Genomic DNA, 24,087 nt, shown 5'->3' on the forward strand with positions numbered 1-24,087 from the left:
ACACGTGCTTCAGAAATAAAACACGAACACTTCCATATGATAAGCATATTAATTTAAATTAGTCACATAGTTAACAATGTGAAGAAATGCAGGATAATTTCATTTTTGCCTTTCAGCCTCATGAATGTAAAATGTACTTGTAATCTTAATACCAGTCAAGAGACAAAGCAGTCTTTAAAAATCACGCTTCACAAGACTCAAGGGAAAATAAGTTACTAATGAATGGTATTTACAGTTGCTTCATTTAAACATGCTTTCATTTGCTTTTCAGAAGTTACTGCATAAACTTTAAAAATCTGAAGAAATGTAGAACATGACTTTTCTCTTAATTATTCATTTCTTGCTTCTGAAAATATAAGTCTGCTAAACCTTCCACAGGACACAGTTGTCCAAGCAAACACCCATCAGTGAAGTTCTCCAGAAAAGACCCTCAACAAATATCCAGCGTGCAACTGCGTCCAGTTTTGCCTCCCGGATTAATTCACATTATATGGAACAGGCTTGAACTCCCACACAAGCACATACACACCCTACAAACTCAGGGCATGATAACACATTTGTACCTTCAGTTCATATAGGGAATACTGACTTTACCTGGGGTCTTCAAGAAAAGAAAAGCCAACCTGATACACAGCAGATGAAAATAGGCTTGGAGACACACACTTTTTAGGCTGCAAGTTATCAATTGTGCACTGACACTTTGTGTATTTCTACAGCATGAAAAACAGTATTTTCTGCCTTACAGTTACAGTAGAGTTTAAACCAATAAAAATGATTTTTTTTTTTCTGTAGGAATTGCGACATTTATTTTTTAACAATAGGAAGATATGCAAAAATAGCCCTTAAAAGAAAAGGGGGAAAAATGATCTGCTTTCTCTTTAAACCCATGAACAATAGAAGGTCACGTGCCACAGTATCCTATCATTCAGCACATTAATAGCTGTGCTAGAGTAATTACACTTGTGGTATTTTTGCCTCAAGTGAAATTCTGAAATAAGAGGATGGAAATTATGATACTGCTGATAAATATTAATAAGTGAACTTTTAATTTTTTTGCCACAATATTCAAAATGCTAAGCATCTAGCTAATGCTGAAGCAGCCTGATATGTGTTTGCCTCCAGGGACTATGATGCTTTATGCACTTAAGAAAAAAGTTTAACGGAATTAAAATTTAATATCTAATTAGAGCAAGGCTAATATATTTTGAAATGAGCGGGGAAGACACACGCCTCTGTTGCATATTTGCTACAGTCATTAATCTTACCTGTAAAGCAGCATTGAGAGGTGTGCAGTAGGTGTGGCTGGTCTGTATGTTTTTAATAAGAGAAGGGTTACTGCATAAGAAAAACATAAAAAGGAGAGTTAAATGCAACCAACTTCTGTGCGGGCATTTCAAGCTTTCTCCCACACCAGAAAACTAGAGCTGAGACTGCTTTTCTACACAAGTTCTCTTTCATTTCTCTTTTTTTTTTTTTAATTTAGAGAAAATATCTGAGTTTTAGGCTATGCTTCTCATATTAATGCTTTTACTAAATAAGGAACATTATTATCTCTCGACGTTACCTCACCATGTGTTCTACTACCCTGCGTAAGTAGCACATCTTGGCATCTCTGCTCACTTGAGCTGCGTTCAGGAGAAACTCTCCAATACTCGTCGTGTCTGGGAGCCAGTTACCATGTAAAGGTCCATCCTGAGGAAGCTATGATCAAAAGCATGGCGGGACATTTTAAATACTAAGTCATCCAATTTATCCTCGAAGTCGCTGGCGGCAGAGTCCCCTGCCATGGAGCAGGGGACCACAGTGAGAAAGAATCTGAGCCTCTTTATTTCCTTCCAGGCAAATGGTGAGTGGTCCTGGGGAGGGACTGTCCAAGCTGCTGCCCCAAACAGTTTGGGGCTGTGGGCACGGAGGCAGGATGGCAGGGGTTGCAGCACCACAGCACAGTGGTACGGACCATGCAAAACCACATGCTGCCCTAAAGGCCATTTCAATTAAAAATCTTCTAGTGTGTTATTTCATATTCTAACTTTAGTCATCTTAAGTTTCTGTAAGGAGCCAGATTTGAGGAAAATGAATGCCAAGCATATTAATTCTCTCTTTAGTGTGCATCTGAACACCAGTGGTCCCACCGGTGGGAGAAAAGAAAGAGTAAGAATACAAACCAGACAGAGTGCCAATGCAAAAAAATCTCCCAAGTTTTATCACTATCTGGGCATTTTTAGTTTTGGTTTGCTTATTTTGTTTGTTTGGTGTTTTTTTTTCATGTGGGAATAACTAATGGTACGAAGAGTCTTAATTGAGCCCCTCTCAAGTGACCAGCAAGGATCATTCGTCCTCGAGAGATGGTCTTCGAGTAAAAGAAAATTGCTTTGAGAAACCCAGGAATATTTGTGCATGGTTGTTGTAAACACAGGTGGCCTGTTGATTATATGATTTACAGCTGGTCTCACTGCACTTCCAAATTTTTTAATTCAGTGTTTCTGTCTTATAAGCACCTTACACTAGGTCTGATTCAGAGTTGCAAAACAAGGCACACAACTGAAAGCAAAGGAAAATATCAGAATTAAAACTTATGCCTTTCCTGGCATATATCTGTCTTCCTGACAGGTCTACAGCAGCGTATCTGCACTAGTGTGGATAATTATTTTAGTCTATATTGCACTAGAAACTGATGCCATAAGAAACATTTTGAAGTAAAATTACTACTACAGGCATTTGGATTATCAGAGTAGGACACACAAAATACACATAACAACCAAAAATTTAGCTTCTTTAGCAGCAAAGGTGATGTCACTATTTCATGAAATGCAAGTCTACATGAGATGGGTAAATCATGCAAAGCAAAGCAACAGCAGAAAAAAAAAATTAAAGCAAGTAAAAGCTCTTACTGTGCAACAAGCTCGCCAAAGTTTTCATCAGGGCAGTATTTTCGAGGACGGCCTCGTTGAATATGACGGCCACGTTTAAACTCTTCATCATCAACAGTCCAAAAGGACCCAAACTCATCCTCTACTCTGATAAAGCACTTATGCAGTGAGAGGTTGGTGCGAATGGCACCCTGGGACAAGAGCAGCAGCAAAGGAGATGAAGTGGAAACAAAGGGACACGGGATTGGGGACAGAACAGACATCAAATACAGGGAAAAGGAAAAAGAAAATAAAATGCAATAAGCATAAGCAAATGGTTTGTGAGGGTTAATATGCATTGCCACCTAAAAGCTACTAGCATGTGATGCAACAAACACCAAGCAAGCAGGGTCAGGGTACTGGTGGGCATACAAACAGTAGTGATGAGATGTTTGTCTTGGTTTCCCTTAACTGAAACAATGCGAAACCACCTGTGGTTGGTCTAACACCAGCTAGCAGCCAAAAGCCTCTATGTTAAACTGTAAGCATGATCCAAGCTAGGCTAAGAAGTTCAAACATGGTGGACATACCCACTGATCTTTTGTGGCCTTCGTTTTTGGAACTCTAGTTCATCCACTGTCCATACTGCCCCTTTAACGTTTTCTACTCGCACAAAACACTTGTGAAGACTAAGATTATGACGCACTGCATTCTGCAGCAAGTATAAAAGAGAAAACATTCAAAAACTTTCTATGAGAAAATGCTCATCATTGTCCAAGAACAGCAGCACAGTCAGCTTGACAGTCCTCATTTTGCAATGTTAAGCCCCTTCCCCTCCCCACACCCGCTTGCTTTCCCCAGCTCTTTACATCTTATTTTTGCAAAGACAACATAAATATAAAAGCTGAAACCCAAGATTAGAAAATCAATTATCCCCAGTGTGAATGAGAACAACCATCATTTTAAGCATGCACATTGTATAATACAGCACATTTCATATGGAACACAAGAGGAACAGTGCTTAAACATTTTCAAAACAAATATATACACTCTGCAAAGAGCAACTTCTCTCCTGGAAAAGAAAGCAGTTAGAAAGAACAGAAAGGATTTCATGTAAGTACAGACAGCTCAATTTAGCAGAGAGGCACCGGAGCTGGTGTTGCCCTGGTTTCCCACAGCTGGACTAATGTGAATCAGGTGTTGAGCCTCCCTCCACACCCACGGCACGGACCGGGGGGCTCAGGGGCTCGGCAAGGCACCGACTCCTGCCTCCACGGCTTGCTCTTATATGGAAGTTGGCTCCTATTTCTGGCAGACTACTGTACTGACTGATCTGAGCCTCTGCCAAGTGAAAACATGAGGAGGGCTCTCCGAAACAAAGTGATAATATCCCCACAGCTCATCACCCAGAGGGACCCACGCTCGTGGCATCCCACGCTCAGATGTCCTCTCTGCAGCTTGGCAATGGGGAAGGATGAGCCTGGCCAACCCCTCCAATGTGCTGGGACCTCTGCTGAAGCAGGACACAATGAGACACTTCGCCGTGGCACAGCAAGCTGTTGGCACTTCTGTCCCTGCTCCCTCTGAAACAGAGCCTTGTTATTCCTCAAATGGAGTGTCATGCTCCTTCCTTGTTCCAGGAGTTTTCTGAGCAAATGTCCTACTACAAAGCCTCTTGGATTTATACATGGAGCTTGTCCCCACTGAGAGGGGCTTGGTAAACAGGGAAAACAGAAGAAGCCATTTGCTGAAAATATGCAGGCGAACAAACTCCATCCATCATCACTGGCACCATTGATTTAGTCAATCTGGTTGAGTCGTGAGCAGGCACGATGCCAGCCAAACACATGGCCTGGGTCTAGGCAACCAAGAGACTATGATTTTTTTTTCCTTTCGTCGTCTTTTTTTTTTTAATGAACATCGGGTCTGGATGGTGAAAGGGAGCTCTAATCATGAATGTCTAAATCACTGTGCAAACAAAGGGTATGCACAGTGCATTTGTCATGTAAATTAAGAGGCAGTGGTGTGTGTGCCTGGGAGGGGAAGGCTAAGAGTCTTTTGCTACTCTTCCACTTCTCTGCAATCACTGGCACAGTCCTCACGTCCCTGTCCCCAGTACAGGGGAAAAGTCGGGGCTCAAGCTGCCTCTGCTCAGCAGATGCAGTGCAAACATGTTTCCTTAGGCTCTAGGTGCCCAATCCCAGCTCTATGGCAGGGCCCAGGTGCTTCGTCTTTTCCAGACTCCTCTTGCTTGTGTACTGGTGGAAGAATAAAGCTTGAATATGCTTCTGCTCTCAGCAAGGCAGAAATCCAGCAGAAAGCCAACCTGTCCATCAGGGCTGTTTCCTTCTACCCTTACTTTCTTCTGCTTTTATGTTTTAATATTTTTTTTCCCCCTCCCACCTCTCCCAGATTTCACTACGTTTGAAATTTTTGGCAAAATCCTTGATTTTAAGGTGGAGGAAAAACATGTGAACTCCCACACCTTACAGGCTAAAATCAGCCAGCTCAGCAACTGTTGGTGGGTGCCGCACTAGTGCAACCTGACACAGGGCTGCTGGCCCACATCTGGGTAACTCAGGCAGTTTCCTGTGAAAATGGGAACACTGTCAAGTCTGTAGCAAAATGCAAGAATAATAATGCTATTTTTCCCCAGTGAAAGCTGATCTTCTAGTTCTTACAGCAGTTGATCAAATGCACACAGCAAAGTTCAGCGAAGTGAGTCCTCTGAGTTTGTAAGCAGTCTCTAAATATGTGGTTGGGCACATGTATTTGTGTTCTTCTTTAAATAAATGTAATGCTGGAGAAATACTTTGCAGCCTCTTCTTGTTCTCTTGAAGTCAATGTGTAATTGATGGTTAAGGCCGTTGGATCAAACTCTTGCTGAGTACGTTGAGACAGACAAGCTGAATATTTGCGAGATGTCCATGAAGTGTTGCCCTCGCTTTCTGGTCTCCATGTGATCACTTATTTAAGGAATTCATGGCAGAAAAAAATGGTTTTGTTTCCCCTGCCTCTGGATACTTGCTATCTAACATATTTATTTGAACCATACCCCATCGTTTTGCAGCCACACCTGCAGCCTCTGTGCCTCATGGCTGCAACTCAGTGCCAGCAAATTACTCCAAAAAATAAAAGCAAACAGACATTGCCTCTGACCTGTCAGAATCAGTTAATAGTGTTCCCCCAGCAATCAGCTTAACAGAAAAATTAGGAGCTATTATTGTAAGATTATATATTTACCTTGTTAAAATTATTTGTATGCAAGCCACTTTTGCAGAAAAATTACCCTGAACATGTTTGAATGTAGTAAATGAAGGGGTTTGTTATTTTAATAACTGCTCAGGCTCTGCTGTACTGCATTTTGGGAGAGAGGTTAATTTCTTAAAGGTCTTTATTCCTGCACTCTTCCGTGGTTTTGTAAGAGGAAGAAAGGGAAGCCTGCCTACACCAAACCCTGAACCAAAACTTGGGCAAGACTGACCCAAACACAACCTAATCATCAGCTGACAATGAGCACAAATCAGCATGCACATATTAAAATAATCTTGATTCTGCAAAAAGCCCCTTGCGCTTGTTCTGTGCCCTGTGGGCTTCCCATCATACCAACTCAGAGCTGCATTTTCATCCCTGCTGTTCCTGAAGGCTGGCATAAATCTGAGCAGTCTTCAGCACAAAAACCTCATTACTTTAAGTGGTTGTCAATTTTGCTAGTGCCTGGTGGAACCTGGGGTGAAGCATCTCTTCCCAGGTAGGTGAAGCAGGACCTGGACACCTGCAAAAGGTCAAGTTGTCCAGGAGGGGTCTCCAAGTGGTACCTGCCCCTCTGGGACACACCTTGCCCTCCTGCAAGCCCAGGGGTTTGCAGTTTAGCCTCCCCCCTCCTCTCCTGCAGAAGCACACTGTAATTGCACGTGGCTTGTGGGACTGGATTTTACGTGATGCACAAAGCTAACTCCTAAAACTAGTCTTGCAGAGGATACAGCCAGGGCTGTCCACTGCCTTCTTCCACTCCGCCCTCCACTTCCCCTCCTTTTGCTGCTGGAATTAAATAGGATTTTTACTTTAGCACCCACACCTGCAGCTGCTGAAAAGTTCTACTGGAAGAACTCCAGCAACAAAAGACAGGCAAGGTCTAAAAGCATCTTAAATCAGGGAAAGTTAATTTCCTTTCTGGATAGTAAGGAAGCTGCAAAGTGAAACACTGCTCATGTTTTCCAACTGCAGTGAAGAATCAAAGCAGCAATCACAGAGACTCTTCCTGAGCCTAAGACATTCTAGACCAAAGTTGAAAACACACAAAATTGCACTGGGCTCTAAATTAAAGGCAAAACATGCTACTAAAAACCTAGCTAACTTCCAAGGACCATTTTTAGCTCCATTCTCTGAAGGAATTAATCCTAAATGTGCAATGAGACAGGAAAAACAGAAAGAGCTGATGAAACAGCTTTTATGGGACATACCCTACCTGGCCATTTGAAGTTTGCAAGTAACAGAGTTGTCTAGATTTAGAGAGGCTCAAAGTACTGGGGGTGTTGTTTATACAATGATGTAAGATTCCATTATTTGATTTATTAATTTGCAAATGCACTAGCTTCAGAAGCCAGTGTGGCTATTATACGGGCGTACATAAGGGAAGGAGAATCCCCCAAGATATAAAATAAAATTAACTTCTCAAACCTCTTATCTAATGGTGTCTGAGATGGTTATGGTAGGGGATTTTAAAGTGCCAAATATAAAGTTTGTTTTTCTGAAACACAGTTCTTATTATGAGGCTTGCTGCTTGCACATTATGCTCAATAAGCTTCTGCTACGTGATTTTAAAAAAAAAAATGAAGTTTGCAACAGATCTATAAAGGTAGTAGAGAGTCAATTAAGAAATCCACTGATCCACAGATCCCGGGGAAAAAAGAGGTTGCTGTGATTACAGCCTCCATAAGTAAAAAGAGAAACAGTGTATCTTCTACTGACACTATAACTTTACCTCTTTCTTTTTCTTGTTTTGTTTTTTTTTTTTTCCCCTAATATGTTCCAGCTGAAGGGCTTGAGTTTCACTGCTAGCAGCAACCACACAGAGGAACTCGTGGCATAATCATAGAACATAAAAGCCAATAATGGGGATTCAATTAGTGGTTTTCAAAGGCAGAGGAATTTTTCTGCCAAATATCAAATTGTTCCTGTAGATAAGGCACCCAGTGTGTGTCAAAACTGCCGATCTAAATTTTCATGTCCACACGCCGTTACAATTTGTTATGTCATCAGCAATGTCTCTTCTGTACACGTCAGACAGGAAAGGCAAGAGGCAGAGGTGGGCTCAGCCTTACCTTCCACGTCGCCGCGTTGCGCCTGAAGTAAGCAAACATTCGCGTGAACCAGTTGTAGATCTCATTTAGTGTTAGCTGTTTTTCTGGAGATTCGAGGATGGCCTTGTGAAGCAAAGCGATTGCGAGACCAGTTAGGAGCACAGCAGTACAAAACACACTCACAGTTTCACTTTACCAAATACAAGAAGGAATGAAAGAAAGGAAGGAAGAAAGAAAGAAGAGATTTGGAGGAGAAAATCCAAAGGAGGGTTTTCATAATATGAACTAAGATTAATGGCTGTATTTAACAGTTCAATGCTAAAATTCAAAATGGAATTATCTAATTGTTTTGAGTTTTTATTTCTGTTTCCTTACAGAAATATTAATTTATTAGTCATTCATAAAGCAGAATCAAAGAGAAATGCAAAACATTTCACTAGCTGATTAAAGCTCAGTAATTATTTAGAGCTCAGATTAATTCTAGGGATCAGAGATTACTGTAGCTTGTGATAATTGACTTGCCATCTTTAAACAGGCTCATTTTCACTGTTGTGTGAAATGAATTTCCTAATAATCACATCGTATTGTAATACTTAATCAAAAGCAATTATGTTATATATTGCAATTCTAAAAACCCTTATAGTAAAGGTTTGAGCATTTGAGCACGCTTACATACCAAAGGTTTGAAAATCTATTTAATCCAGAGTGTGCACATATAGGGAGGTGGTGTTTTTTTTTTCCCCTAATCCAAACGCATGTGTTTGGCTCAGCTCACCTGTCTAATTAAAGATGCATACGTGAATGGTGGTCGAACTTCTGCGTTCTTATAAAATTCTTGGTTCTGGGCAATATCTGCTAAATAAGAGCAAGTTGTTCTGTCATCATCGGAGCCTGATGCTGCCCGGCCGCAGACAACAACAAGCCCCCTGGCCAAAGGGGCTGCACCACCAGAACTCCTTTACCTGAAGAAATGGGGACGTTGTATTTATCCGAGTACCGCCTCCGGATGGGCCCGACGTTGTGAATGCTGGTGGTAGTGATGACCGACGGTCCCTGCGTGACAGGAGTGATGGGCGCAGTCGGGGTGGTGGGAGTATGAGGTAAGCTCTGCGGAGACGCCTCGGACGCCGTCTTGGAAAGTGTGACGCTCGATACCAGATTCAGCTGCGGAGGGAAGGGCCAGGGTTTCGTTACTAACAGCACTGCTGGCTACCTGAGGGCTGCAGAGAAAATTCTGGATAACGGGCTCTTCCTCGGTTCGAAGCAGACAACACAGCCTCGGCACAACGTGCTGTCCTAACACCTCCATCAGGAGCCAGTAAAGGGAAATAAATCTGAGCATTTCTGGGTAGATTTAAAAAAAAAAAAACAAAAAAAAACAACCAACATAGCCTGCTGCCAGAACTACAAATCATGGATTTTTATCTAAACCTTAGAACAAGATCTCACATAGCACATAATCATTTTAATGTTTTATTTTAGTTTCATTGTTTCCTAATCTGAACCCGGCATGTCTCTTATTTCCGTGCTATCATTATGCATGGCCTCTAATCAATCTCCTTGGATATTTCATTGAAGGCATCAGGCTTAAAATAAAAGACAAGACTTTCCTAGGGACATACTAGGGAAAAATGCAATTTCTCTCTTCAGCATTTGGGCTTTTTTTTTTTTCCTTTTCCTTCCCTCTGTTCATCCATTTTAAAAGCAAAGCCCAGAGTAGGTTAACACTGGAATAATTTAATTAATCACACTGCATGAAATACTGCAAGCATTCAGCCCAGCAGAAGTGGCACCACTCTTTTTTTTCCCTCCTAGGACAGAAAGCATCAGCGTTACCTGCACGAAGCCCAGCCCTGGCTGAATGGCAGCTTGCCACAGCAGGCTGTAAAACACAACTGCCTCTGGGACATGTGTCAAACCCAGCTCCAGCTCGAGTGTTTTTGATACACAACCCTATTTATATAACCAGCATCCACATTCCTCCCCGACCCTTTCTTTTTGCCCTACAACGCCCTTTGAAAGACGATGTTCCATCTCAATAGGTCACTCCTGCTGAAGTGTTTTAAACAAACAATCTGATGTCTTAACTACAACATCAGAAAAGATGACGGAGAAAAGGGCTCTTTGACTCCTTCCACATTTCCTTCCCTCAGGCAGTTTTGCAAATAATACTGGTGAAATCCTGACCTCATTGAAGTCAGTAGCAAAATTCCTACTGAATTTAACAGGGCCAAAATTTTACAACTTTTGCTCATGATTAAAATTCCTTTTTGCTGGACATTAAACCTTTTCAGATGCAGGGAAGGCGCACTACTAGGCTATGCCTTCAAACAGCTCACGTTTATCCACAAGGCACTGTATTAATTTTCCTTGTATGAAAGTAACAGGATAAGGAAGCTCCTATTAGCATCCCTCATATGACTTAATAGCCACAAATAATGTTTCTTTCTAAAAAGAATAGGATTTATCAAAACAAAAATAATAGGATTTATCCAAAATAAAGGTAGTGGAAAAAGAATGGCTCTAACATTACAGAAAGGATACCAACACAAAAAGCCCAACGCCCACAGAAAGGGCACAGATGAGTGACAGTTAAATCATGATTGCTTTTCCCTCCTTCTATCTCCCACCGGTGAGATGGAGGAAACCGAGGGAAAACCCAGCCTCAAACTCCAGCACAGCCCAGGGATGTTTGTCTGTGCTGGGGCCCCAGCAGCTCAAGCACTGCTGAAAGGGAAGGAGCTGGTGAGCAGCAGGCCTGCAAATACCCATCTTTCTGTCCAGGGGCTCCCAAAACATGCTCTACCTTCCAATGGGAAATATTTAACACTTTGCAGCGAGGCTGGAGAGTAAGAATCCAGCAAGAGGTGGGAAAAGGTGGTGAAATACAGGTATTAATTTCCCAGAGACCCCTGTGCTGGTGTGATCTGCTAAATGCAAGCTGGAGGTGAGCACGTTGGTTCAGCCCCTGTGGAGACAGGCACTGCCACCCATGAGAGCCTGGTCTGTTTGTTGACTGGCGTGATTTAAGGACACCGATTAGAGCCATGTATATAGTAATGTCTCCCTGTTATCCATCTATTATGTATGATAAAAGGACCAGTGACAATAATAATAGTACAACTGACAGGTCTCACCATGAAATTAAATCTACTGTATTTTATCTCTGTTTCTAAATGGACATTTTAACAGTCCAACAACTATGAGCAAATCTGCATCAATTTTAAGTGCCCGTCTCTAGTGCAGGCTCAGCAGCCGGGCCCTCCTGACAGAAAGACTGCTGCTCAAGCTTCATCATTACAGATCCAACTACTCCATTTCAAAAGAGCCCCCTTCCTTTCTTAGTGTGTAAAAACTTAACATTTAATCTGTTTCTACTAGGGAACTGCAAGAAAGGATCCACAAAGGTCAGCATTCCCTGCTTAAAGAATCTGAATCAAATTACATTTCTTTAGGCTGTTCAGTGTAGGTAGCAACTAGGAATAAACACAGAAGAGGACGAGCAAAGGGGGGGGCTTTAACAGGCTTGACAAATGACACTATGATTCACACCCACTGCTGGGCTGCCACTAATAAGCTACAGAGGAAGCAGCCAATCTCAGCTAATTACCAGATAAAATTGTATTGTAAGGACTCTAATTAGGAGATGCTTATGGAGGTGATCTAATGATTAAACGCTGCATCCAAGTGACCCCACCATCAATGTGCAGTGGTGCAAGATGTCACCGGAATATTTTGTAGAAACAGTAATTTTATTTCAAGGAGGGGAGGCAGTAATATTTGTAATAATGGCTATGAGGTAAACTAATTAAAAGACAGTTCCTAAAGGAAGACTGTGGCTTTGAGCAGCTGTGGCCGTTCCAAAACAAAGTGCCAAATCTCAACAGAGAAGCTGCAGTCAAGTGGAAAATTTCTGCCTGACCTCTGCTCTCGCTATTAATTTGCAGGAAAACTAATGACACATATACATATTCCCACAAAATTGTTCTAATTGCTAATTTGCCAAAGGAGCCCAGTTTCCAAATTAAACATGACTGCAGTCTGTGAGGAAAGAGAGAACAAAAAGCTGGAACGCAGCGAGTCTGCCGCGTTTCACCTCCGACGACCATTTGTGAGCCTGAACCAACAAGTTAATGAAACACGACCTTGTCGATCGCTAGCGAAGTTTTTCCTTTTTCCGTGTTTTATTTGATGACACTCTCCTCTTCCAGCCGGGATCCGATCCCTGCCAGTGCTGTTAACAAAACACAAGCTCAGGGAAGGGAGGAGAGGGCTGAGCTCCCTCCCCAGACTCTCACTGCCGCTTTCTTTGTTGCATCTATAGGGCAAAGGCCGAAAAATTGGTTGTGAATTAGAGCAGAATAACAAATTATGAATGGTGTTGGTTTTGTTGCCATCTTGAATTATTAATCTGAATGGTAAACTATTAAATCTTAATATTGGTGTCAATTAGAAATGTGAAAGCGGCTGTGGATGGTTGTGCAGGGCAAAGATCAGGGAGGGACGGGGCTGGGAGGGTTTCTTTTCCTGATGGAAACTTGACACTGTTTCTCCCTGTTTGCATTTTCTATTTAAAAACCAGTTACTATGATTAGAAATGTTGTTCACCTTGGTATTCTGCAAACAGCCTGTTTCCCACATTCTGTAATTTTTGGACGAGGTACCATTGCTGTCTGAGGGGAGGGAGCCCAAGCCACAGAGTTAGTGCTTGAATGAGCAAGAACTCTTGCACTGCAACAAGGCACAAGATGGGGCACTTTCCAAGTATACTTCAGACCACAGCCCTTGCACTAAAGAGTTAAATGTTTTTGTACTGTTTGTACTGGGGATGGGGGGAGGGAGGATTTCCTCCAGCTGTAAGAAAAACAACAACAAAGAACCCCAAACAGACAAAGGAAAAAGAAAAAACAACAGAAACCCACAAGTTTTAAGTCCTAACATTCTGCAAATTCAATCACTGAACCTTGTTGGGTTCAGTTTTGTTTCTTGAGAACAGCTCCTCAAACTGTTTTAACTTAATCATAAATGCCGTAATTGTTTCAGTGTTCAATATCCTGCTTAGGATTTTATTATTAACCTTCCCTTTCAAGAAATAGTCATGTTTTCCTATTAAAGGTGAAGATTGATTTTCTATTTTTTCTTTAGATATAAACAAGGCAGAGAGGTTACCCTCTCCTTCACTCCATAAAAGACTTTTCCAGTAAGTGGCTCTCCCACTAGTGCTATGACTGATTTCTTCTTCTGTAAACATTTTACATGACAATAGTGGCTGCACATAAAAAAGCCCCTGGAAAGAAAAAAAAAAAAAAAAATATATATATATATATTCCTAAGTTGTCATGCTGGGGCTGTAGCCACTGCTGCAGGGCAGTGACTCCTCTGTGATGGATGCTCCCTTCTGGTCCCAACTGGGGCTGAGGATTTATCTCCACCAAGTTCCTGGGACTGAAACAAAGGAGCAGAAACTTCTTTTCTTGACACCAAGGGAGGGAGAGAAAGCTAATGCTGGGCCTAAAAGTTTGTTAAATGCTGTGTCTTCCTCTCCTGTTTCAGTCTGGACACATGAGTGTATTAGATGCAGAGCCTGGCAGGCAGCAATCATTTAGCAGGTGTTGTTATTGGCAGGAATACTAAGGAAACTGAAGCTGAGGAGTGAGACTTAATGAAAACCAGTATATAAAAACAGCTTTTGTTGTGCTTGAGAATCTCTCTTTATTGCTGCATATCGTTATTTTTTCAAACTAGAAAGTATGGCTACAGCAGCTAAAGTGCTCAGTCATTACCTCAGCAGTTAAAAGACTATTTTTTTTTAATGCTTTGTTATTACAGTTGCTAAAAACAGTATTTCAAAACAATTGTAACTGCTGTGGGAAGGGCGAAAAAACACATTAAAGAAGGGATATCTAACTGCATTTTATTTAAAGTGCCAAAAGTTTCATTAAAAGTTTGCTGTCTGTTTTTAAAAGATGGATATAGCACCTCGTGTACAGAATTACTTGTTGGTTGATGTTTTTTCCTTTTCCTTCCCTTCCTATGAACTTCAATGTTAGTTAATCCCCCATAAGAAATTACATTTCTATTTCAGCCTCTTATGCTGATCACTAACACCAATGAAAATAGAATGTAGGGGAAGGTATCTTAATAGCAAAAGCAGAATGGTAACTCTTGAGAAATCGTTGTTCTGGCTTTTGTGTTGTGGTTGTTTGGTTTTTTTTATCTTGGGAAAAAAATCACCTTACAAAATCCGTCACAGTTATTCCTTCACAGCCAGCTTTGTTCTCACTTTACTCAGGCCTTTTAGTCTCACCAAAACAACACATGTAGCAGCAACAGGAACAACTCTGTCTGCTCCAACTGTTGTGAGATATGTCCATTTTCTTTACAGTGCTGCCTCATTAGGCATTTTAATGATAAAAGTTGGACATTTGTGGAGAAGGCATTTAGCACTGCCCCAACTCCTGATGTGGTCTCCTGCCCCAGCCCTCTCCTACCTGCCCAGCAGGTCCCCAGGAGCAGAAGAGCTGCCCTTTGCACCACACAGCCATCAAAGAGGGACCTTCCTGGGTGCACGCGTTCCTACCCACCAATGATTTAGGCCATCTACCACTACTCTATGTAAGAACATCCTTACATCTCTCCAGCTTTAGTAGGACTAAAGACCTCTACTGAACAGATGCCTTGGGGGACTGGTGCAGAGAAATGCACGGGCCACTCCACTGCCCTTCCCAAGGTCAAAATTACTGCAAGGAGCTAAAGCCACCCAAAGGTGGCCATATGATGGATGGACATGGCTAGATTGGACAAACAATGCTTCACCAAGGTTGGACAAGTTTTCAATTAATGCACAGCCACCAAGAACATGGCTGTGGTCCAACCAGTCCAAAATTTCCTGCACAGCTACTGCCTGAAGCCCAAAAGCCAAAGACGGTACCAATGATCAGTGTGGATTACAAGTGGCTCATGGTTAACACGGACACTCAGTCGCCAATTTTACCTACAAGTAATGAAACAGTTTTAAAACAAGCTTTAAGATTCTTTAAGCAGAATAAAAACATTTCCTCAGTCATGAAAAGGCTGTAATTTTAAATCCCAACTCACTGCTATGTTTGCATTTGCAGGCACTCTCTCCTTTAAAACCACCCATGCACCATGAAATATTAATTCTAACATACACCTTGCCTTAGTTATGTTGGGAAAAAAAATTAATTACTGGATGTTAAGAATACTTTGCACTGCAATAATGGTCATCAGATCTTTTTACCAAAGTCCTATCCCACTGAGTTAAAAGGACTAGGGTCTAGCACAGTCTATGCAATGCCTGTGTATTTTTTTCACTAGGAAAGCACAATTTATGCAAAACACTATACTTCCACATTTTATAATTAATTTTCAAATGCTTCACCTATACATATTTTAATAATTTCTGATTTATCAGATGGTATCTATAATAAATTTTTCTATATTTCAATAAATGAAAAGAAGGCAGTTTCAATCCAACAACAGAGTGCCACACAATATAGGCCTGTCAGGCACCAATTTTTACTTCTAACATGTAAGTTAAAGGATAAGGAATTTATAATGCTGCCTGTGAACGAAACCACTTTTCATACACAAATGTGATCTTTTTTTTTCCAAAGGGTAATACAACAGTACATTTACATAAACTAATCCAAACAATCTATGTATTTGACAATGGCAAACCTCACACAGACTGCCTATTGTTGGTTTACATCTTGGAGTTCTTTATGTTGGCTTGTAACACTGCTCTAGCTGTCAAAGGTTTGACTTGGACTCTAAATAAATGGTTATAGAAGTGCTGTGCAGCGATATTGGACTTCTTTGCAAAAGAAAACCTGCTGTGTATGAATTCAAAAGCTATTAATTTTTCAGTCAAAAATATTCATGCCTATTTCTTTTAATAAAGAAACACTGTGCTGAGCAACTGAGAGATAATGTTGACTAGTGGTACAGAATTTTCAATAGAGCAGTTAAAAATAAATTTAGTAGGAGGTCCCCAACAAAGCTATAATTTTCCAGAATGTAAAACATTTTTAATACTAATCAAGACAGCCCTTTTCCCCCTGCGTTCACTTTCCCCCCCCCCCCCTTCCCTTTTTTTTTTTCCTCACTGCTTTTCCCTGTTTATTAGCTGTTAACACTAATCCTCGTGGTGACACCACCTGGTATCTCCCCAGCCTACAAGGCCTGCAAAAGCTTCCTGCCCTCCGCGCCTGAGCATCGATCACGAGCTGCCCTGCCGAACGCTGCTTGCCTCCTCATGATTTCCTCCCTTTAGTTTTTAATCCTTCCTCCTGAGGGGCACTGCTGTTATGAAAGGCCTCAAGGCAGAGTGCTTTGAGACTCCCAGATTATTCCGCTGTTTTAATTTTTAATCCAGTAAGAGCTATAGAAACCAAACCTCCTCCCCGTTCTGTTGGGTCTACATACTTCGCCAACAATGCGCTGAAGCGTTTGCATTCAGGCAGAGATGGATGTGAGGAACTAGAAGAATTTTTGATAGACTCTAAGTAGTTTCTGCTCTAGAGGGCTGGTATCCACTGGATCAAACCATTTTCAGCATCTCAACAGCTCAAATGGAAGAGTTTATCCCTACCACTCAACTCTCTCCAAGAGGGCACTGAAATTTCCCGTTGACTTTGACATCTGCTCCAGTGTTGCTGAATAGCCCACAATTTTCTGTCTAGTAGCCTCCCTATGCACTTCTGCAGTCATTTATTTCCAACTACACGGAAACTGAGAAATCCTTTTCTAATAAAAATGGGTGCGCAAAGTGTTTAATGATTTTATGTTCTCTATCTCTGTAATGTGTTCTGTTTCAGACATTAATTTTGTCTACCAACTGCATCTTGGCAGGCTACCATATTTGCTGGGTTAATAGTCTGACTCCTTTTTATTTCTATCACCATAAATCACACATATATGGGTGTGTGTTTGCTTTATTTATAGAAAAAAAATCAGTCAAAACAGATAAACCAATACTTTGTCATTATGCTGCATCATTGCATATTGATTAAAATTGCTGGTACTAACTATAGATTGTCAACGCTCAATTAATTTTCACACAATGACTCAAAGCAAAATCAAATAAAGCCAGTGTACCTTTAAATCTTACAAATCTTAAAATCAAGAAGCAAAGCACTCTCTCCATTTTGAATAATCATTGGATGCTCTGAGGAACATTTTCAGTGTTAAGAGGCTGGGAGAAAACAACAGTGGAGAGTCATTTTGGTCAGGGAACAAGATGGTGGATCTGTCTGGGTTTAGGGGTGCCCGGGAGTTTTCTTGGGCTGCAAAGCCACTTCCTTCCCCCACACCCCTTTTTTCAAAGGGTAATCTGGGGCAGAGAAGGTTTCCCTTCTCAGTTTCAACAGTGTAAAACTTGATACTGGGTAACCGTGATTATCATCAGAACGTGCAGCTAGACTCTCTTCTACTGTAAATGTCTGTCAGACCAGGAGAAAGCAAAATAAATACACTGAACATAATTTAATTACCTCCTTCCCAACACTTCCTAAGATTTCATGCAAGTCGGACTGATGCAAAGTGATATACAGGCTAGTACGTGAGGCCAGAAAAAGGCCAATGCATCAGCTTTGGAGCAAAACTTCTTTCAAACGCCCTGAAGAGTGGGGGACAACGAAACCTGGGTGCTTGTGGCGGTGCCTCCTGCAAAGCAGCACCTTGCACCTCCTCCCCACCACCGGTTCTGAAGCGGGTCACGCTTCAGTGGGGAACAGGAAGGAGACGCTTGTTGTGAGGTTTTGTTTGCTCACGGCAGTTTGGTACTTACGGGCTGAGGGGTGGCTTTTGGTTCAGTTGACTTCACATGCAGGTGTGTCATCATGGCTTGCAGGCGCTCTTTATCTTTTGCAAGCTGAAAGGGGAGAAGAAAACCCTGTTACTCGTACAAATAAAATCCAGCCTCTGCTTATTCTTAAACAGCTGGCACCAAGGCACAAGACAGAAGAGTTTTATTGCTGAGTAGTTTGGAAATTGTATCTGGTCTATCTGTGAGGAAAAGCTAACACGTGGTGCTGGGTGTCACTATTTCCCAAAGCAAAATGCATTAGCGCTCGAGTGAGAAGAGCTAGACCTGCCGGCACCAAGAGCTTCACTCTAGCCCTGACAGCTCAAAGACAACAGTGAATCATGTTTATTAACCAGCCCCACTCCAGCTCAGGAGGCACAGCAGAAAGCAAGCAAGGGAACGACTCCCGAGATGTGTTTGCCTCCTTTCAGCCCAGAAAACAAGCGGCACAAACAGAGCGTGGCTTTCACATCCCCTACAGGCCTTGCGGCCTGTGCAGTGACTGCAGACAGCAGTGGTTAAACCACACGAGGCACCTCCGTGGGCCATGGTGGGGCCTCGGCTCTAGGAACCACTTGGCTTTTACTTGAGGAGGTGGCACAGCCCACCCTGGGCTGCCAGACTGGGAACCTGAGCAGAGGTGCCCTGAGAGAGGAGCAAGAGCAGTGGTGTGAGTTGTCAACATCCCTCTGGCATTCTCCCGAGGGCAGCACAGTGGGAAAAGCTAATGGCATCAGGAATTGTCCCAGAGCGCCCAACACCACAGGACCACTTTCACATCATGCCCAAGAGTTGGGGCAAAACTCCTACTGGATGCCTCTTGAATTTTTTGGCCAAGATCTGCACCCAGCTGGTGTCTGGGGATCACAGCATATGCAACCTTGGCCAGAACAGCTTCCCAATGCATTTCAATGCACTGGCCAGGCACTAAATCTCATTATTTTTAGAAGCAAGACATTTTTTGCATGTGTGAATAGGACTTTTTCCAGCTGCTCTTAAAAAAAAAAAATACAGTGGAAAGATATTAAGAAATAATGCTAATGAAAAAGGGGTGTTATTAACCTACATGGCCAGTATAAAGCGTCTTGTTTGCAGCAGGACTTGGATCAGGGTCTTAAAAATGACTATTTTAGCAGAGCTGAGTTTCTGCTTTAGACAAGCCAGATTCCTGGTGCCAAGATGAGAACTGTGCTCACATTCCAGCAAAATTTTAAACAACCTGCCCACCTTATCACCATCATCTGTTTGTAGCAGTAAAGTTGGGATAAGTGTATATAAAAGGAGACATGGTCATAAATCCCCATTCATAACCTTACAGTCAAGGTTGTCCTGCTCTTTGCAAGGCGAGGGGTTTCTGACCATGCCAGAAAGGCATCACCATGGGACAGAACTTGGCACACAGGTTTCCAAGACGGGAATAAAATAAAGGAAAAAATAGTGTCACCATTGTGTGCTCTGGAAGTGCAAAAGCAAAAATCACTGAGGTTTTCTAACAGCTGCTCTTCTCTTGGTCAAAAAATCTCAATGGCAAGAGAGAAAACCTAACACCTCCAATAGATCTCCTGCAATCTCATCACCAGATCTGCACTGGACTTCACAGAAGAGCCAAAGGGCAGCGACAGGCTCTTATCTTAGCGCTGCAGCAGAAACTTCTCCCTCTGAGAGTCCTCTGAGGACCTCTTCAGAGAAAGGAGAGGTCTCACCCTCAGCTGCTGTGTTTCACACAAAACAAATTAAAACTGAGAAATAGCTGTGTCCTCAGTGCAGCTCTGTTGTGCAATCTCTCACTCATAGTTGGGCACACGGGCTGCTTGGCGGGGTCATCTGCGCATGACATTTTGGTCTGCAGGCTACTTCAGAAGAACAACATCTTCCAGCCAAAATAAATAACAGGCAGGCACCTGAAAGCTTCCTGCCTTCACCAGCGAGGCAGCAGGAGGAAAGGCACCTGGGCAGCACAGGGCAAACACCCTGCTGGGATTCCCCCAGGGCACCTCCTCCGACTGGCCAGGGCCCTTGTTTGTAGTGTTTTAACTCATCATCTTAGCAATGCTTTTAATGTCGTTTCTGGTGGATGGAGGTTATTAAAGATCCTCTCGACATTTCAGGCAGACACACACTAGCATTTTGTCATAGTCTAGGAATTCAAACACTCACCCAGTTAGGCAGGAGTTTAAATTATGAAAAATAGAGGTCTCTCAGTTTCAAAGCACTGAAGAGAAGTAAAAAAATTTGAAGAATTTCTTTAAACTGTTTTTCCCTTAGGTCAGGAAGCAGCAGTGATACAAGACTAGAATGTCACTAGTTGACCCTCTGGTCAGTAGGGTCATATGAAAGAAGCCATGAGGGCTTGCTTGGCCACCAATGGGAGCAAATTCTGACTGGTGGCACCCACTGGAGTGCAGACCGTCCAGAAATGGTGATTATTAGTAGACAGGCAGGAAAATGCTCTTGATCTACTCATAGTATTATTGGGCAAGGACTGTTCTGCCATGTACGGACAGATCTGCTCTGTACAGAGGGCCTGAGGACCTAACACAGTCCCATCAAAATTCCTTTTTTCCTATACCCATTTGGAAAGCTCTGCAGGGTGGGAGTTTTTAGATGGCCACCCAGTTCACGATCAGCCTGATTTATGATGTTTCCTTCACCTCTGTGGGGCACAACCAGGGTGTAGGCATCTAATTGTGGTTCAACAGAAAACACATCTAGAGCAAGGTACGTGCTTTGCAAACTTGGACACCAAGACACATGCCTTGCCTTGGAGAGGTTAAATCCTAAAACTACACAGGTAGGAAAGGCAGGAGAGGGAAGGCACAGAAAGTGCAGGCCAAAAGGGGCTCAAGGTGAGGAGGCAGCACGGGAGCTTGGCAACTGAGGAGCAAGAGAGGAGAAGACATTAGGCACAGAGGATGGAGAAACCACTCAGGAGGAAAATCAGACAGAAATTAACAGAAAGGAGCAGGAATGTGAAAACAGAAACCCAGTGAGGACATTAGACAGGAGCAGCACGGCCACATCAACAGCAAGAGGAGATCAACTTCAGCAGAAGGATTATGGACAGACCAAGGACAAAGGAGAAGGAAATCAGTCTTGGGTAATGCAAGAGACAACCAAAACAAAGCCTCTTTCCTCCCACTAGGTGCCTAGTCAGGCTGTGCACTAGAAAGCTTTAGGATCCACTTTTCAAGAGTGTCACTGAATGCTTTAGGAAAACAGGCCTAAGCAGTGTTTTCACTACACTGGAAATGGCCAGCTGCCTTCATGTTCTCCCATTAGGAGATACTTTTTTAAACTTATCATAGCCTTGTTGCTGTCCTGAAATGTTTTTCCACTCAAAGGTGGTGCTGCAAAATGGATGTCCTGTTCCAGCTAAAAACTAGCTAAGGATAGGGATATGTTCCTGTGTTTGTGTTCTATCCAGCAGCCCAATTCTCACTATTTATAATGGCAACAAATGATCAAGATGGTTTAAACAAAGTAAAATATGAGAAGATCTCTACCTTGTCTGTGATATTATGTTTGTGATGGAAATGCTGAGACCAAAGCTTCAAGATACTTCTGCAAAGGGGCATTTGCAATCAAACACAAACCAGATCAGACCTGTTTTTTCCAAAAAGGTTAACTTAAAAATAACTTTCTTAAAAAGAATTACACTTATGTCTGTCTACAGCACTGATAAAACTATTGAGAATAAAATAAGAAAGAGCATAAATTGAGAAAGGCTTGCATTTGGGTCCATTGCACTCAAAACTTGGAGTGCATCCCTCAGGTGAAATGAATTTGTTAAATTCTGCCCCTCTGTTGATGGGGCTGTACATCTGTGACATGGCATGGAAGTTAGGTCTTGCCATGCTGTTGGACCCTGAATAGCATGTGATGCTTCACAGCTCTACTGGAAGTTGAAGCTTCTCCTCAGTGCTGATGACTGCACGTGAAGTGGGAAAGGCTCTGGGTCTCTCTCCTGTCTAGCTCACAAAACTGAGTTGGCCACAGGGCTTGTCACCACTCTGCTGGCAACTGCTTCATTGCAGGAGTATCAAGGTCAATGGTCTCAGTCCAGCTGCTCCTGCTCCAACATGCTGGACACTGCAGACCATGTTGCTGAAAACCCTGCTACTGGGCCAGATAAACCAGGTACTGGAGGACAAAGCTTCACCTGTATTTTAGTCCTCACCTGCAGATTTATTTTTTTTTCCTAAGTATCAGAGAACTGATAAACAGGATGAAAGCAGCAGGAGAAGAGGGGAGTTACAGGTACATCTCCATCGATCCTTGCTGGCCAATACACAGATGATCTCATGCTGTTACCAGCATCCCTGTCTAAATGAAGCTTCCAGATCAACCCAGATAGTGGGCTAAAAACAAATGGAGAATTTTTTGTCCCTCACACCACTCTGAAATTATGTTCTTGTCTCAGAGACCTTGTGCTGCCTTCCCAGGCAATGACTCTAAGCTAAGGGCCACTCCTCAGCACTGCACAGGTGTGCGGGTGTAGCTGTTAGTCACTTAGAACAATCAGCAGAATGCACCACTGAGAAACCTTTCAAAAATATTGTCAAATGCTTATGGAGAAGTGGTAACCAAGTATCACCTCTGACCTGTCCAAGTGTTAACACACTGTAGTTCCAGGCACAGCCATTCCCAGAGACTGCAGGAGCAAAGGATTAATGCTGTTCAAGCTGACTGTAACTGAAGAATCTAGATTTACCTTCAGCCTTAATATTACTGCATCTTGGTAAAAGATCATCTCACATCTCAGTTTCCCAGGAAGACTTCAGATTTTTTATTTGTTTTTTTCCTAATTCCCAAGAAACTTGTTAAAATAACAGACCATTTCTCATAGCATTTTCTGCAAGGCTCTGATATTTTATGACTGGTAGTTAGATTTTTATAAAACTTGTATTAAAATAGTTTATATCACTTCAGCTAATAGCGAAAGAGTGTCATGACCAGCGTGTTCCTAAAAGTAAAATTTAGGAAATATCTATGAAAGAAAAAGGGTAATTTGTAAGATAAGAAGATAAAAGGCATTTTTTAAAATGCTTATCTTGAAAAGTAACAACAAGAAATTTAAGTGTGTTTTTGCTGATTTTTCTCTCCAACTATTTGAAGCTATAAATGACTTAACTCAGTAAAATTCCAAATGTAATTATCTTCTGTACTTAGCCCAAGGCTTTCCATATATCTCTACACTGCTGTCTTGCATACAAAATAGGTTTTTCAATAGCTGGTAACTATATAATGTACAACATTGTTTTAATTTCCCCTTCTTTGCTAACCTCTTGCCTACACACAGACACACTGTCAGAGCTGCCCAGCCAGAGCAGCGAGATGCAGGGAGACAGAAAGGACTCAAAAGCATTTAGAAACGCAGTTACACAAACAGGTTATACCTCTGCATTGCATTCAGTGTATTCCAATTTACCCCCTTTTGACACTTGTAAAAAAATTATTTGCTACAAATGGCAAAAAGTAATAGTAATAATTAATAACAGTAATACATGGAGAGTATTAGTACATGAGAGAACACCAAACAAGCCAGGTCATGCAGCGTTTTGAAATAAACATCAACCATTTCCCCCGTGTATCAACAACTCTAAATAAAGGGGCCATCCTCCACTCTCCCCCCTCCGCCCCCCCCCCAAGTGAGTAAAAAAAGCACTAGATACATACTGATGGCTTTCCAACCAGTCAGCCTGTTTAAGTTTTCTATTTCTTTTCCAGTTATGGTTTAGAAAAGAGGAAATGAAGCTGCAGTTTCTTTTGACGGTTTTTAAAACTACTACAAGAAGGTTTTGAAAGCTGGTTTGCAGTCACAGGGGGAAAAGCAGAACTCATTTTTTATTGCTGTCGAGAATTGGATTTGATTAATACTGAGGTAATATTAAAATAAATTTTATTTTACCTGTAGCTCTAACTGCTGTACAACCTGCATTTGTACTCTACATTGGGCTGTACTTCTATCATCCAGCGCATGCTCACTGTTGAGATGTCTGTAACAATACACAGAAAATCATTAAGTGAAATGGATAAACAAAAAGGAAAAAGTAGTTACCAGGATGAATAAGCAATCTGAATGTTATCCAGCAGGTCTGCATTCACA

General features: G+C 42.0%; 1 protein-coding gene across 7 annotated transcripts in view; it reads right to left on the minus strand.

The window, feature by feature from the left end:
- The window catches only part of FOXP1 (forkhead box P1), a 380,894-nt gene that overhangs the window by 12,959 nt on the left and 343,848 nt on the right, over positions 1-24,087 (minus strand). For 6 of the 7 annotated variants that reach the window (XM_051627372.1, XM_051627369.1, XM_051627370.1 and 3 more), the window contains 7 exons: positions 23,890-23,977; positions 17,964-18,047; positions 9,115-9,316; positions 8,928-9,007; positions 8,174-8,275; positions 3,440-3,561; positions 1,266-1,335 (listed from right to left, as the gene is read on the minus strand). In XM_051627372.1, coding sequence (XP_051483332.1) covers positions 1,266-1,335; positions 3,440-3,561; positions 8,174-8,275; positions 8,928-9,007; positions 9,115-9,316; positions 17,964-18,047; positions 23,890-23,977 — 748 coding nt within the window. The remainder of the gene's footprint in view (positions 1-1,265; positions 1,336-3,439; positions 3,562-8,173; positions 8,276-8,927; positions 9,008-9,114; positions 9,317-17,963; positions 18,048-23,889; positions 23,978-24,087) is intronic. The other variant, XM_051627371.1, reaches the window with a different exon arrangement.

This window comes from Apus apus, chromosome 9 (assembly GCF_020740795.1).
Source record: "Apus apus isolate bApuApu2 chromosome 9, bApuApu2.pri.cur, whole genome shotgun sequence".
Classification (NCBI taxonomy): Eukaryota; Metazoa; Chordata; class Aves; order Apodiformes; family Apodidae; genus Apus; species Apus apus.